This window comes from Lepidochelys olivacea (assembly GCF_965140295.1).
Source record: "Lepidochelys olivacea isolate rLepOli2 genome assembly, chromosome: 6".
Classification (NCBI taxonomy): domain Eukaryota; kingdom Metazoa; phylum Chordata; order Testudines; family Cheloniidae; genus Lepidochelys; species Lepidochelys olivacea.
In genome coordinates this window covers 111,516,553-111,533,793 of record NC_140416.1, presented here as the reverse complement: position 1 = coordinate 111,533,793, position 17,241 = coordinate 111,516,553, and the positions used below count along the sequence as shown (strand labels likewise).

Below are 17,241 nucleotides of genomic sequence, written 5' to 3'. Positions count from 1 at the left end.
TATTTGTTACGGGACTACATGATACATTCTGTACTAAATATTTCCCCTTTGTTCACATCCTGAGCCGGAACCTCAACTGGTGTAAGCAGAACAATGTCATTTTATCTCAGCTAAGCATCTGGTCCCAGGTTCAGTGTTTAATGCAGGCTTATACAGAAGTGGACCACAAAATGTGTCTGGTTTAAATAGATGTGTTCATACCTGAATAAATGCTAGAGACAGTATGGGTTAGGTAATATCTTTTATTGGATCAACTTATGCTGGTGAAAGAGACAAGCTTTCAAGCTTACACACAGCTCTTCTTCAGGGTGGGAAAGGCACTCAGTGTCACAGAGATGACAAGGTGGAACAGTTTGTTTAGCATAAGCAGTTAACATATTCTAAGAGACTGTTCAAAGTGAAGTGGGTAGTTAACGCCTCTGCAGTCTAGGCGGAAGGAAGGTTAATGGGCTATAGATTTTTTTAATGAGTCATAAATCCAGTTATGCATCAGTTATTGCATCCATGATTTTTAGTGTCTAAGAAAGTTATGAAATTGTGCTCCCAGGCTCATCTTTTGAAGGTATTGGCAAGGTATTTAAAGTGGCAGCCTGCGGAAGTCAGTCCGGTCCAGTACTGTGTACTGGCTTTTGCCGGTACGTCATACCGGATCGGCTTACTTTCACCTCTGGTTATAGCCCACAAAATCTTATGCCCAAATAAATTTGTTAGTCTCTAAGGTGCCACAAGGACTCCTCGTTTTTTTGGCTGACTGTCTTTGGCACCCCTGTTTTTTGGCAGTATAGCTTTACGGGCGCCATACAGCTAGCATTTCTGCATCTGATGACTGTCTGGGGAACTTCTTTAATGGCGGCCTACACCACAGAGAAGGAACTTTTAGAAGGATAACAGTTGGGAGTTGTCTTTTCTTTCTGCCCTGATTCCTACAGGATTCACTGGGAGGGGGAGGGACAGATGATGCGCCAGCCCACTGTGTAGATTCCCAGATGCACACAGTGCCCTCTGAAAGGTTTGTGGGTGGCAGGGGGTGGGGGAGGAGAGCGAGATAGAGGGGCAGAGGTTGGTATGGAAAGGGGGTGAGAAAACCCACCACACACACACTCCCTCGGGGAGGGAGTGTGATCCATGCATACAAGGCCACATGTCTGTGGATCAGACCCTCTGTAAGGAGTAAGTAGGACCTGTGAGATTTGGCCCCATAAACAGTCATTATTGTTATAAAATGGTTAGGACCAGTAATGCCCTTTATTTAGTGTGTTTCAACAAAGTAAAAATGGTTATCCAGTTTCCACATGATATTTCTCATCATGCCCCCCTCCTTCCCTTCTTCCCGAGTCTAAACCAGGAGTGGGGTGGAGCATTCTCCACTGCCCATCTGGACTGATCATAAAGCAGAATTTATCCCATGGAGGGGCTCCTGACTGGTAGCTTCAGCAGACAACCCAGTCTCCATTCTGTCTTTGGCAGCTCCAGACACACCAGTGCCTTATGGATTGGGCCCTGTGTAAACCACAATTTCATGGAGGACACAGAAATCATGAAAATGCCCCCAAACTGTGAATGTTAGTCAATTCCAAGGATGGAATGAATTCTACAAGCTAACGTTAGTCAATTTCCAGGATGGAATACATTTTAGTTGTAAAATTGGTCAAATTAACTTGTAAAATTCATTTCATCCTTTGAATTGACTAATGTTAACTTGTAAAATTCATTCCGTGCAAACTCAGTGAAATTCAATACTTTGCCATTTGCATTGTCATTAATTTTCTAAAAATAAATTGTGATTTACACAAGTCCCTACTTATGGGGTGTGATGAAACTGCTTTGGAGGCCAGTTACCAGTCAAAGCTCATTTCACTAAGGGTGTCTTCATGTGACTGGAAGAAAGTGAGTCAACCTTTGTAGACAAGATCTATCCACTGGCAACACAGAAGTCTCCCCAGTCCCTTTTCAGACATCTCCTTCAGTAGATGTACTGACCTGGTCTCTCGCTCATTGGATATGGCCTATTCCAGATTGATTTCAGGAGATAATGAGAAATGGAGATTTTCCTACCTGTAAAACAGGATCCCAAAAGTCCCCACCCCCACCACTCTGAAGGCCTGCCATATTGTAGGGGTTAGCCTTAGTTGTATTAGGTGAGATCATTTTTTCCTTCCTTTCCCCAATAGTGTGTTATGGATGGATTTGTAATGATAAAGAACTGTAAAGAGTTAATTGTTCAAGTTTCTTTAAGCAATTTATCATGGAAAGAACTCATTGGAGTCAGTCACAAAATGTTCAAAGGGAAAAGTTCTGTTTCATGAGTGAAGTAAGTGTTTCTGCCAGGAATTGCTAGCCAGGACTCACCCTATCCATTCCTAAGAATATACGAATGAAATGCCAATAGTAAATATCTGCTGCTCATAGCTAGAAAGAAAATATCCATTTCTTATGCAAAACTTCTTGATCGTTATTTTAAAAGCATTAGGAAACACTTGTCTATGTTTCTGGATTTGAAAGTAGTGAATTTTATCCCCAAACTCTAAGAAACATTTGTTTTAAAATGAATCTAAATGTGTCTTTGAGGGTAAAAGAATGAGATGAGATTTCAAAGTTTTCCTGCAATATCTACATGGGTGCGTGGGTGAATGTATGTACATTTTGCACATTACTTTGAAAACTCTTTGTTTTATTTGTTTCAATTTATAAAATGCAGCTGGCCAGTGCTGTAAGAGCATATACAGGTCAGTTAAAAAACCACCCAAAAAACTAGCATATGTTAGGAAGTGTACACCTGATTATGAAGGCCGCAATGTGATGGCAAGTCTGACAAAAATCTGTCAAATACATGTTTTACCTGAATGGTTTAGTAACTTTTTTTTACTGTAATCCATCACAATATAATATACCATATTAGTAGATATTTCCCTTATTCTTCCATCAGTACATCTAACATGATACATGAACAACTTTCAATAATTATTACATTCAACTTGTGTACAAAGAAAAATTAAATTAGCCACAGTGGTTATTATTACAATGAAATTCCAAGCAAAGGTTCCAATCTAAAGTAGTCTGCCCCAGGAAACAGTCAAGATGAACGTATGGTTTAAATCGAACGTGTTCCTTTTAAAAGTTTGTGTCATCACATAGCCTGTAAAGAACTTCTAAAAATAAAGGCCTGAACCTGTTCACACTGAACACAGTGGCAAAATTCCCAGAATTCAGGAGGAGAAGAAATCTAATTTAAAAAAACCTATGCAATTAAATTAAATGCAAGGAACATAACATTGTCACAGGATAATGGTCTCCTGATGTGGTGCAAATCAAGGGTCTCAGTGGGCTTGGATGAGGCCCTAAAGCAAAGGCAAAATGGAAAGGCACTTCATGGAAAATAAAGGTCTAGGTCAAGCAAGAGACATTGATGCTGTGACAATTAATTTATAATAACTTCATTTTTAAGGTACCAAAATGATTTATTTAGGGTTGATCACTTAATCCAATGGTTGTTGATACATTGTGAGTAACTGTTACTCACTGCGGACCTAATCCTATAAAACTGAACAAAGCCCAAATAAAATGGCTTTGTGCTAATAAAAATGTGCTGAGGACAGTGGGCTGAGGGAAGGAATCAATCTGAACCCTCTAATTGATCACTGCCATGAGATTGAGCCCATTGGAAATGAAACTTGATTAGCAGTGCATTGCCAAGAGTGCTTGTGCTTAAGATACCTCATAACATGAGCTACATTTTACAGTGCTAATCATAATAATACTTAGCACTTACAGAGCACTTTTCAAAAGTGCTTTATAAACACTACATAAGATCTAAATCCTACAGTCCTTACACTGGCAGAACTCCCATTGATTATCAATGGGGGTTTTGCCTAATAAAAGAGAAGGGTAAGTACTACAGGATTTGGCCCATATTAATTAATCCTCACAAAACCTATATGAGGTAGGTAAGTATTATTATCTGCCATTTTATAGATGGCAAAACTGAGGCACACAGGTTAAATGACTTGCCCTAGGCCACAGAAGAAGTCAGGTTTAGGACTCAGGAGTTCTTGTGCTTAAATCACTGGACATAAAGGACTAGACGATGGCATAAAGCCATAGGAGCCAGATTACATGGACTCATGGGGAAAGCGGGCCCATCCCCAGCTGTGGTTACCTGCCTGACTGGACCAAATTTGAGTGGCACTGCGATCTGGTGCAGAGGGTCACAATGACACTCAAATTTGGCCCAGCTGCCCCTCTGCCATGCCTTACCAAGTATAGGGGGGTTCTGCTCCTTATACCCCTACTGAGGGTTTAATCCTCAGGCTCTAACTCCTGGCCCCCTACTCAATTTTTACGAACCCAGCACCTATCCACAAAGCCACAGGCTGCGCTGGAGGGGTGTGTGAAGAGACTGCACTGCTACCAGAGGAGGGTGCAGAGGGACTGTACTACAAGCCTCAATGCATCTTTGTGTGGTAACATAAACTGCTTTACTACCTGGTGATTATAGAAGCCATGGCTGCTCATATGTTATGTTTACTTTAAAAAATACAACAGATCTGAAATGTTAAAAGATATCTAGATAATTGTTAGAGATGGGACAACATGGGGGAGTGCACATGAGGTAACTGGATCTGGAAGTGTTTGGAGGTCCATGGACAGGTCTTATTTTTCCCCATTCTGCACCCAAGGGTACCACCATTTTGGATGCCATTACTCCTGGAAGTACTGTCCCAAAAAGGGGTGTTTTCACAAAGGAAATCATGGCCTTAATGCACTGGGAACCAGCAGAGGTGGTGATGCCATTCCTAGATGTGCACCAAGGTATCTGGGAATATCATAAAAATATTGGGCTATATTCTCCCTACCTGTGGAAAAACTCACAGAAACGTCAATGTGCTCTGAAAATTCCGTAACTTTTGGAATAACTCAGTTTCCGCAGCATTCACCTCTCTAAAAGAGGGGCTTGGGCCATGCAGAGGGGGCAGAGAGCATGACCTTCTAACCATGCAGAACCAGAGGATCCATGAGGAATTCCAGATCCATCCCTGGAAATCTTGGAACCTCTGTGCTGTACCTCACTAGCCCAAACAGCTTAGCCCTGTCAGGAGCTGTGCTGTCATATGCTCCCTCCTTTAGCACTAGGTATCACCCCCTACAGTTTGGTGCATGGGGTCAAAAGCTGGGAAAGGGAGTTAAGGCTGCAACTAGCAGCATTAAATCATGCATAGATTTATCCTTGGAAATGCACCAGATTTGGAGGACAGCATGTCACCATACAGCTGGTACTCTCCAGTGCCTCACCACCTATGCCCAACAAAATCGGGGTTGCTCCAGAAGTACAGTGTTTGCATGGAGACACATCTCAGATTCAGGGAGAAGATGCATCATGCTACATTGGCTCTACTTCCTCCCTCCCCCACACACCATTTCTGTGGCTTTGGGGCCCTTTATACCCTTCATCACTCCTCTGATTTCCTTTATTTTGCACAAGAGGGGAGGAAAGCTGCTCTGCCAGCCTCCATGTGGGGTGCCTGTTGGTAAACAGGAGATTTGAAGGAAATACATAGACAGCTCAGCTATCTCCAGTCTGGCTCATCCCCAGAAGTTACCTCAGTTACTGGCTTGCATCACTTTGTGATACAATCACTGTAGCTTCTCTCCCATTTATTTTAGTAGGTTGTAAAAAAAATATCTCAGGCTTCAAGCTAATCGCATTTGCCTTGCTTTATGAAATCAGAAATGCCTACCTAATTTTACTGTGTTTTGGGGACTGAAGATCTACATAACCAGGACAATTTTAAATGCAATATATATGTCTTATTGCTGCCAACCCATAGAAACAGGAATTATAACTTTTCCCTTTGAAGAATAACTTCAGCTTTTCCAATCATTCAGTAACCACTGAAAAATGTTCAGTATTGTCATCAGCCCAAAGAAATGGACGTAAAACACTTCTGAATAGCAACATGGCTCAAGTCAGAGAAAAGGGAAGAAAACCACTTGTTTTTTCATTCCAGTTCTTATTCAGTTACTGAATTCTTTATGCTTTTGCGCATATGTGTGGGAGAAAAAGATGGTAGCTACCAAGCAGATTTTTATCACTGACAATTTGCATTTACTGGCAAATGAAAATATTAAAGTATACAATATATATTTCTTACAAATAATTTCCTAGAAGAACATTTTGGTTTTAAACAGCAGCTCCATTTTAACTTGGGAGTAGTAAGGAACAGATGAACATTAAATTGTGCTTCTCATCACTGAAGTTCTTTGTTTAAAATAGCTGGATCACTGACTCTCTTGATTTTCCAACTCCAACCCATTTTACTGGTGAGGGATAGAAGGGGAGAGAAACGACTATTAGAACACTGACTGGGAGTAAATAGTATCATGAATTAATTTTAATCATTTTAATTTTTTAATATGAAGTTTTGGTACAAAATCGGCAACAAACTCCAAACCTGAAACAAAGTGCTGAAAAAGTGTCTCTCTTAAATAGTTTCTCCTGCTGTATCACTAACACAGAGTATACTGGAGCATTGAAAGCATGGAGTAATTATGCTATAAACACAAAGCATTGCAGTTTGAAGGCCTAACAGAAGGGTGAGGCACGTCAGTTGCATGGTCAACTGTCATTATCTTGGGTGATGGATGTCTAGCTAAACCCATGCAATCTAAAGCAAGAATTCTGTCAGACTTTATAGTCTTCTCAATGTAGATGTGAAAACCATGAGACACAAACACCATAGCATGGTTAAATATGGAGGTTGTCACTTTATTTTAAAATGATTACACAGATGGGGTAATCATCAGGGCTGCCGAGAGGGGGGGGGGGCAAGTGGGGCCCCCACGAGAGTTTTCGGCGGCACGTCCTTCAGTGCCACCAAACACACCCGGAGTGAAGGACCCGCTGCCGAAGACCCGCCACCGCTTCTTCCGCTTCGGGTCTCCGGCGGTGAGGGGTCCTTCTGCTCCACGTCTTCGGCAAAGTGCTCCGAAGACCCGGAGCGGTAGGACCTCCGCTGCCGAAGACCCCAGGCCCCCTGAATCTTCTGGGCAGCCTTGGTAATCATCCAACTATCTGGTAGAGTTCACCCAGTGAAGCTCTCCACTGGCACCAATGGCCCTGGGTACTACAAATGTGAGAATCGGTGTGAAGGCCATGCCCTAAGGGCTGCCAAGGGACCCTGACTGGAAGTTAACACCCCAAACACATTCCCCTCCTCCACATCAGAGGTAGAAGATATAAGATGAGGAGGAGCCACATCTGCATGAGCCATGGAGACATATCTGCTCACCATGCATTGCTGCTCTCAGGACCAGTGTCCAGACAGCACTGTGAGTTACAGGGACCTCCATGAAACACCTTCTAACCCACCCCACAACTGCACTGGAATCTGCTAAAGTTGTGACAAGTAACTGACACCCACCAAATCCGACCTCCTGGGTGCTGGCTGGAAGGTGAAAACCCATATGGTAATTTGCCACTTTTGACATATGGGGAAAAAACTCTTCCAGACCCCAAAACTGGGGATCAGCCTAGTCCTGGAGTCAAAGGAGATCCGTCAACTATATCAAAGGTGGGAATGGTGGGGCTGAAACAGGTAGCCCAGGATAGCTACTTGGCTAGGCAGCAGATGATAGCAAACTGCCTCCCCCTCCAGCTCCTGCAGGCAGGAGCCAATTCCATGGTCCCATTACCATCCCCACCACCATTAGCAGCAGCAGTGGGTGGGACAATCTCTAATACCTGACTCAGTATGTGATACCCTTCCTCCCTCACACACACACACTCTGAAGCACAAGGAAGGGGGTTGGAGGGAAGGGAAAGAAAAGCAACCTCCCCCACATGCATAAGCTGAAGACAAGTGGGAGGAAGGGGGGAGCAGAGAGAGCGAGAACACAGTATGCTGCCCGAGCTGCTTCTGGTTGAGATCTCCCACCTGCCTCCCAATTCTGGTATCTCCACTGCTTTGGGCCCCATCAATGCTCTACACTGGCTAGCAGGTTGAGTATTCATTCACAGCCTCATGTACATGCCGTGGCCTATCCATGAGCACAGGTGAAGAGACATTTACCTGGCACTCCAACATGGTTTTCCACACATCGAATATAATTTTGTGCCTTGGGTGGGAGATCCTCCCATTTCCTCGCCCCAGTCGTGTCAGTCTTCCACCCAGGCATTGTTTCATACTCTACTTCCACCTTCTGCAGTATCTCCTGATTAGCTGTGAAAGCACAGTTAGCAACATGTATGAATACAATAGTTCTACTTTAAAAGATGATATCTATAGATCTTGAGCAGGAAAATTTTAATGAATGTTTAAAAAAATGAAAATAATGACATGAAACAGGAACATTTATAATGTTGATCCATCAGTTCACTCTATTTACTAGTACTGTTGTTGTCGGTATATCCAAAGACAAACTGAGAGCATGTCTACACTACAAACTTAAGTTGACCCACGTTAGATTGACTTACAGCCACAGCAGTAATTAATGCGGTGGCTGATGTCCACACTACCCTCCTTCCTCACCAGGAGCGCTTCCACTGAGTGAAGAGGGGCAGTGTGTGTGGGGGGGAGGGGAGGCGGGGGGGCTGAGAGCCAGGGCACTCAGCTCTGCTCAGCTCCCCGCCAGGAGCCCAGCTGCCTCCTGGGCTTCTCGCCTCCCTGCTCTCCGCCGGGAACCAGGGGCAGCGCCTGGGGCTTATCGCCTCTGGCAGGGATATTGCCACCCAGAGTTAGGTCGGCTGCTGTGTCCCCAGCGGGGAGCTGGGACCCGGGGGGGGGGGGCAGCAGGGCTCCCAGTGGGGAGCCTGGGCTGCAGACCAAGCCAGGAACTTGGGTGGCAGCCCAGCTTGGAGCGGAGACCGGGCAGGAGCCCGGCTGGGGGCAGCCAACAGCTGATGTAAGGAACGCAGTGTCTAGACAGACACTGCATTGCCTAACTAGACCAACACAAGCCCTACCCCTCTCGCGGAGGTGGAGCTATTCTGTCGGTGTAGTAGTGCACTTCCAGCGGCGGAAGCAAGGCTGCAGTGTAGACACTGACATAGCTAGCAGCTTATGTCAATCTAGGTCTGTAGTGTAGACCAAGCCTCAGTCCTACAGAGTAAGACCATTCTGATGAAAAGGATCCAGCTCATTTGGTTTCATTTCCTCAGTACCCTGTGATGCTATATATAGAGCTATACTGATGAGACTAATATTTCTAGGAAGATAAGGAAACAATTATTTTAGGCCTTATCTACAGAAGCTTTGTCTGTTTGGTTTTTTTAATCAGTTCAACTGTACAAGTGGTAGCAAAAATGGGAGCCAGCACATTAGCCAGTGTCTCATCTCTAGGACAGAGTTAAATAACACAGTGGTTAAAATGCTGGCAGCTGCAGGCAGCCCTTTCCACACAGAACTCTCACCATCGCTACCACCCATGGAGCTGAACTAGTTGAAATGGTGGGAAATTTTTGACCCAAAGGTCTAGCACTGGCAGAGCCTTAGGCCATTGTGGTTTGGTCAGTGGACTCTTCCATGACTGCTCAGTGTAGGCAAGCAGTCAGAGCCATAAGTGACCTTGCGTAAGTTAGGGAAACCCTGTGTTGTGTCATTAGGCATAGGCTGTTTAGTTAGAGCATGGCTACACTTGCAGATGTGGAGCTCTGTGAGTTAAACCAGCCCTTGGAGAGCGCAGTAGGGAAAGCACTGCCATGTGTCCACACTGTCAGATTCAAGAGCACTGGCATGGCCACATTAGCAGCTCTTGCAATGCCACAGAGAGCAGTGCATTGTGGCAACTATCCCAGCATGCAAGTGGCTGCAACATGCTTTTCAAATGAGGGGGGGAGTGTGACAGGGAGTGTGTTGTGTGTATGTGAGGGGAGAGAGAGTGGGTTTTGCGGGGGCTGAGAGCATGTCAGCATTCTGTCTTGTAAGTTCAGACAGCAGCAGACCCTCCCTCTCCTCCACCTCTCTCTCTCACACACTCACAGCAAGCAACATTCCACACCAGTGGTTGCTTTGTCCTGGGGCAGATAAGCAGCTGGCTGTCAGAAATGGAGCTTTGAAAGGGCACAGCCGCATTCCTACAGCCGATTCCAAAACAATGACAAGAGTGGCCACTTGATGTAAGGGGATTATGGGACCTTTCTGGAGGCCGATCAGAGCGCAGTAATGCAATACCTTGTTCACACTGACACTGGGGCGTTACAGCCGAGGCGCAGCAAGTGTTATGCTTCTCGTGGAGGTGGATTACCAGGAGCACTCCAGCTGCAGAGTCCAGGCGCTCTAAGTGCCTTGTTAGTCTGGACGGGTCATGAGTTAGGGCTGCTTTAACGCGCTCTAACTTGCAAGTGTAGCCAAGCCCTTAGTTTGGCAACTAGAGAGCCAGGGGAAGCTACAGGGTCACTGTGTGCAGCAGTCTGAATAAAAACAGCAAGTTCGTATTGACTACAAGTGAGTCTTGTCTATTCTCAGGCATGACATCAGCAGGGCATGGGAACAGTCAGGGGTGGTCAACCTGTGGCTCTGGAGCCAAATGCGGCTCTTCAGAAGTTAATATGTGGCTCCTTGTATAGGCACCAACTCCAGGACTGGAGCTGCAGATGCCATCTTTCCAATGTGCCAGGGGGTGCTCACTGCTCAACCTCTGGCTCTGCCATCAGGCCCTGCCCCCACTCCACCCCTTCCCATCTCCTCCCCTGAGCCTGTGGTGCCCTCGCTCCTCCCCTTCCTCCCCCCCCCCCGAGCCTCCTGCATGCCGTGAAACAGCTGATTGGGAGGTGCAGGGAGGGAAGGGGAGGCACTGATTAGCAGGGTTGCCAGTGGGCAGGAGGTGCTGGGAGCGGGGGCAGGGGGCTGATGGGGGACTGCTGATATATTACCGTGGCTCTTTGGCAATGTACATTGGTAAATTCTGGCTCCTTCTCAGGCTCAGGTTGGCCACCTTTGGGAACAGTAAACATAGCTCATGGGGGAAAGGAGTCTACTTACTGTAGCCATTCTAATCAACTTAGAAGTTAAACAGAGAGCCTCCAGAGGAAGCCCTCCAGCTTAAAATTCAATGGGAGCTGAGCATCTAACTCCCTTAGGCTGCCTTGAAATCCCTACCCAAGGATACTTTGGCACAATGCAGGGCCTCGGAGAGGGAGGAGTAAAAGTGAAAAAATAGGAGGGATCCTCAGGCTTGGAGAACACCATTTGGGTAAGAAAATCAGAGCATGAAAAGCTGCAAAGCATTATGGGGTAGGCTATCATTAGACCAGTAAGAGTCCTAACATCTGAAATCCCATGTTATTTTAAACCAAAGTCAAAAAAGTTTTAACATGTATTGAAATGGACTGTATCTTTTTATGAACTAAAATGTCAATTGCTGCTAATTATACTGGCACTCTGCAAAGAGAGCAAAGCAGTTTGTCTCTGTGTCTCAGCTTTTACAACATAACAATACTCCCTTTACTTTTCCGTTGCGAAGCATGATTTCATTGACATACTCCTGAGACTGCAGCCCTCGTTCATCAGAGATTAAAATGTAACAAACAAACACCCCAAAACGAAAACAAAAAATCCAATATCACTGTGTATACATAGCCTGATTCTCCATTGTCCTATATCTTGGAGTCATTTACACCTGTACGAAGTGACAGTAAAACTCTACTATTCTGATTTGGTGGAAGCGTTTTACACCACTTTGCTTCGGTGTAAGTTCCTACAAAGCGCTGGGCAACAGAGAATCAGGTCTGGCTTTTAAGTACAAAATACTTAACAGAAAAGAGAGAAGTGATCACCAAGACTCTTTTTTTAAAAACATACCTGGAAAATATGGAATTCTTTTTCCAGACAGTTTGTAAGCAACACCGATTTTAATCTCATCAAGGACATCCAGAATATCCAGTTTTGTTAATGCCAGACTGTCCAGAAAAACATTGGATAAAGTTACACACAAGTTGAATCCTTCTATCATCGTCTTCTTTAATCCCTTCCACCTGCTTTTTCTACTCTTGTACTCATAGACCAAGTTCAGCCAACCCAGTATAAAGGAAAATTCAGACATATTAGAATATGAACTTTGTTAATTGAATTCATGCCTCTGTGATGACCAAATTATCATGTTTTACTTCCACACATTTGCCTGCTCATATAGGTGAACAACAGTGTGTTCAATCACATCCTTTAAAATGCAATTATGCACTGAAAAGTGATTATGTGAAACGGCACTTTTAACTATCAGGCGTAGTCACTGTATTAAGATGCACATCTTCTTACCTTAGTGGTACTACTGTTTACTCACATTATCCTTGCAGAACTAACAAGGCTAAGAGAAAAAGAGCTGAGTTCTATTTTTTCTTCGGCCTCAACAGAATTGTTTAATAAGTTCCAGTTACAGGGCCAAGCACTTAGCCCTGTGTAAACCCACTGATGGCATAATTTGGCCTACAGAACCTTTATTACTGATGATGATATGCAGTCAGGAAAGATCCCAGCTTGACTTCCAGATCCCTAGATGAGTTAGTTTATTTAATTGATAGCCTGGCTATCTTTTACAAAACACATTTCATGTAGAAATCATAAAGGGATAAATAGTGGAATCTTAAGGTGCTGTTTTTGCAGAGTCACTTTTCGAAGTAGAACTGCACTTGAAAATAGTACCCAAATATCTCTAAAAACAACATGCCTGATCCTCGGTGTAGCTCCACTGATATTTGCATCACTCATCTAGGGATCTGGCCAGACATACGCATGTTTTCAATGTTAGATTGACTTTGGGAGGATGAAGGAGTCATTAAAAATTTGGAAAGAGATGCACAGGGCTGCTGTTCTTTGCCTCATTCATGGCATATATCAGTGGTTCCCACTTCTCAACCAGGAATACACAGCAGTCTTCCGGGGGTACATCAACTCATCTAGATATTTGCATAGTTTTACAACAGGATATGTAAAAAGGACTAGTGCAGTAAATACAAACTAAAATTTAGTATGACTTGTTTATACTGCTCTATATATTATGAAATATAAGTACAATATTTATATTCCAATTGAGTTATTTTATAATTATATAGTAAAGAGGAGAAAGTAAGTCATTTTTCAGTAATAGTGTGCTGTGACATGTACGTATTTTTGTGTCTGGTTTTGTAAGCAAGTACTTTTTAAATGAGGTGAAACTTGGGGTATGCAAGACAAATCAGATTCCCGAAAAGGGGTACAGTTGTCTGGATAGTTGAGAGCCACTGGCATACACCTCCTATTGTTGCTTAGGTGTCAAGGGTCCAAATCATCAAAAGTATTTAGGCTCCTTACTTCCACTGAAATCAATTGGAATTAGAAGTCTAAGTTCCTTTGAGGATCTGAGCCAAAGTCCCCAGGATTAACATAGTTTTGCTGATGGGGAAAACAGTAATTCCATGTAACTGAAAAGGAAACAGACTATAGCTCTTTAATGTCACTTCTACAAAGAATGGAGATGCAGAAGTGAAAACAACATAGGGCCTTGGGTAAACACTAATTTTACAAAACATTCAGATAAGTTACTGCAGAAAGATTGTTTCATGTTTGTTTCATGACTGATAAAAATCTATGTTTTCACACCCCTTAGAGACATAGTAAAGCTGACCTAAGCCCCAGTATAGGCATCGCTAGGTCAAAAGAAGAATTCTTCTGTTGACAGAGCTACTGCCTCTTGGGTGGGATTTACTACAGCAATGGAAGAATGACTTTTGTAACTGTAGCAAGCGTCTACACTACAGCACTACAGTGGCATAGCTGTCTGGGATGATATGAATGGGTCATTAAGGCAGTGGTTCCCAAACTGTGGGTCACGACCCCAAATGGGGTTGCATCATCAGCAGATGGGGTTGCGGTGATCCCTAGTGTATGGTGGATGCCATTTTGCTTTTCAAAATGGCATCGTCCATGCTGTCTGGGGTCTCAGCAGGAAATACTTCATTAAAATGGGGTTGTGCCAGCAAAAAGTTTGGAAAGTTCCGCACTGAGGACTGGCTGGGACCAACCCATATCAATGGAAAGCCCTACAGAGAGAATGGAAACCCCAAGGACTGAACAACCGACACTTAACAGGAGGCTCCTAGCTTGACTGGCTGGAGCACACATGAACTCAGCAGGAAGACAATGCAGGATGGTGACCAGAGGGGGTGATAGGAACTGGGGTCACAGAGAGATTCAGAGCTCCTACCTGGGACCAAGGCTACGCCTGCACTACAGACCTTACAGTGGCACAGCTATATCACTGCAGCCACACCACTGTAAGGTCTCCCATGTACCCGCTCTATGCCGACGGGAGAGAGCACTCCCATCGGCATAATTCAACCACCCTCAGGAGCAGTGGTAGCTATGTTTGGGGGAGAGCATCTCCTGCCAATATAGCGCTGTTCACACCAGCACTTCTTTCAATGGAACTTATGTCAGTCAGGGGGTGTTTTTTCACACCCCTGACCAATAAAAGTGCTAGTGTAGATATAGCCTATGAAAAAGGGACCGAGATAGGGAAAGGAAACAGAGATGGTTCCTATAGTTGTATGGCTTAAGAGGGAGCCCTGGAATTGGCCAGTATGAACTATGCCTTAACATTTGCTTCTCTGTGCAAACCTCAGGACTTCCCAATGCTGTGTTCCAGTTCACTAACAAACCCTACTCTGTTTTGAAAATGCTACCTGGAGACACTGCAAATTCTCGTGCATTGACCCCTGAAGAGGGTGCACGTCCCTGAACACGAGTCTCTCCGAGTTGGGCTCAATGGGCAGAGCTCTCAGTGAGAAGCAAGAATGCTGCAGCCCAGAGGCACCATCTTAGAGATGCTGAGTCTGCGTGGCCTACCCTTAAGGAAAAGTGGGACCTTTGGGGGCCTGGTGCACAGATGGCCAAGAAACTGTTTGAAAGCTGGGTCATCGCACAGATCCTGTGGATCTTTGCCAGGCTCTCTAATGGACCAATCCAATGTTTGCTGGAGTCAATGGGAGTCTTTCTGAATGCACTAGGTAAAGAATGACAGACAGAAGAACGGCTGCAGCAAACTCTGATACACTGATATGTTCGACATCAGTCATTTGGTGCAGAGCAAATGAGTATTTGTATCAGAATGTCATCATATCACACAAAGTCTCTAGCTCTAAGAATACACATATTTGCATTTCATGGGCATTTAGGTAGCAGTCTGAGATTATTTTCCCTATGACAATATTTTATTGCATTTTTGAATAAAATGTAACACTTAACTGCACTTATATTAACTTGACCTACATATTTTATTTTGTGAAAAACAAAATTATCTGTTCCATATGTAACGCAAAATCTGTGACGCTTACGCAGTGAATCCATTGATCATGTGAGCGTATCTCAAAATGACAAGGTCTAACCAGCCACAGCGCCTTTTCCGGCCTGTGGTTACTCCCCATTCATGGCCTCGGGACTGCAAGAGGTCTCCAATTTCCTACAGGAAGATAAAGAGACGTCGATGGTGTTTCAACAACAGAGGTAACAAACCTCAGCCTGTCAAATCAATTTTTTTTTAAAGTAAAGCTTAGTTCTCTTAAAAGGGGACTTCAGTTGAAACTAATGCCCCTATCCACAGAAACTGGTACAGTACAGCATCAACAGTATGACTTTTCCCACAATGTGCTTCAATATGCTTCAGTATGACTGGTTCTTATTTTGGAGGAGCCCCTATTTCCCCTTCATATGATAAGAAAATCTTCTTAGCAATTCAGCCCCTGATTTCTCTGTTAAGAGTTTATTTCCTTGCACTCCCCCATCAGTATGTCTGTTTCCATCTGGTGGTTTGCAGGAGGGGTTGTGCCTTTTTTGTCTTAGACCATAAGCTCTTTGGGGCAGCAACAATCTTTTTGTTCTGTATTTCACAGAGCCTAGCACAATGGGGTCCTGGTCCATGACTGGGGCTCCTGGGCATTATGATAATACAAATAATAAATATTAATAAAAAGTGTCATTATAATAATACAAATAACTAAAAGTGCCAGCTGGTGCCCATTGGGATGGCAATTTTTGTTATGCGAACAAAAAGAAGAGAAAAACCTTCCCATGAGGAACTGAACCAGACCACCAATTCATTTCATTGCATCCATTAGATTTAGTCACTGTAACATTAAAGAGGATTCAGACCAGAGACCTAGAAGTTTATGGACGCATATCTCATTATTATTCTCCTGAGCCATCCAGTTTACTGATAATGAAGGTACAATATACATTTAAAAACCCTACCCACTTCCCATTTTTAATCAAGAAGTTTTTGCATGATTGGCTGAAGCACAAACTGGTCTATTTTATAAATCATTCAGAATACATCATATCGTTAATAACACAAGACTATAACCTGCAGTTCCCAAGTTCTTATACAGACAAAATTCCTAGTGAAGCAACGAGTTTTGCCTGAGTGAAGGCTGGAGGTTCTGGCAACAACAAACAATTGCCAGTGTAACTGCACCAATAGCCGTGAGATAAAATGATGACATTTATACTGGAGAGATAAGGTGGGTGAGGTAATATCTTTTATTGTATCTACTTTTGTTAGTGAGAGGACAAGCTCACAAGCTTACAAGCTTTAGGTCTGGGAAACTTCAGCAGAGTGTCACAGCTAAGTACAAGAGGGTTTAGCATAAGTATTTAACACATATTGCAAGGGACAACTCAAGGTGAAGTGGCCCATTAATACCCCTCCAGTCATACGGAAGAAAGGAGGGAGGGGCTGTTAGGGGGTTATAGATGTTGTAATAAGCCATATCTAGTGTCTCTATCCAGTCCATGATTTTTAGTGTCTTGCGAAATTATGAATTTAAGCTCCCAAAAGCTTTCAAAAAGGCTTGTCTTTTGAGTGTTCCTTTGAGGATAAGGTCTGAAAGGTCAGATATAGAGTAATTGCTTTGTTAAAAGTGTTCATCAAACAGGTGATGTTGTATTCTTGTCTTTTATCATTTTCCTATGTGTGCTCATCTGAGAGTGTAGTGATTGCCTAGTTTCATGCGCATGGTTGCTATTTGGGCAGTTAAGATACACCACATGTTGTGATAGGCACGTGTAGGATCCATTGTTCTTGAAAGATGTGTTGTGGGGGCTGTTGATCATTGTAGCAGTGGAGAAATGTCTGCAGGTTTTGCATCTGTTGTTCTGGCAGGGTCTGGTGCAGCTTTGAGGTGGTGTGTCCTGGTCTATGGGGAGCTTGCTTCTGATGATGAGCTTGAAGAGGTTGAGGGGTTGTCTGAAGGCCAGAAGAGGGGGTTCAGGAAAGATT

At 43.8% G+C, this 17,241-nt stretch overlaps 1 protein-coding gene across 1 annotated transcript in view; it reads right to left on the bottom strand.

Moving 5' to 3' along the window:
• Positions 1–2,633: 2,633 nt before the first annotated feature.
• Positions 2,634–17,241, bottom strand: part of ADSS1 (adenylosuccinate synthase 1) — a 48,635-nt gene continuing 34,027 nt past the window's right edge. Inside the window, exons 10-13 of the mRNA XM_084631757.1 lie at positions 15,302–15,426; positions 11,796–11,893; positions 8,067–8,216; positions 2,634–6,315 (exon numbers count right to left, since the gene is read on the bottom strand). Coding sequence (XP_084487883.1) covers positions 6,263–6,315; positions 8,067–8,216; positions 11,796–11,893; positions 15,302–15,426 — 426 coding nt within the window. The 3' untranslated portion in view covers positions 2,634–6,262. The remainder of the gene's footprint in view (positions 6,316–8,066; positions 8,217–11,795; positions 11,894–15,301; positions 15,427–17,241) is intronic.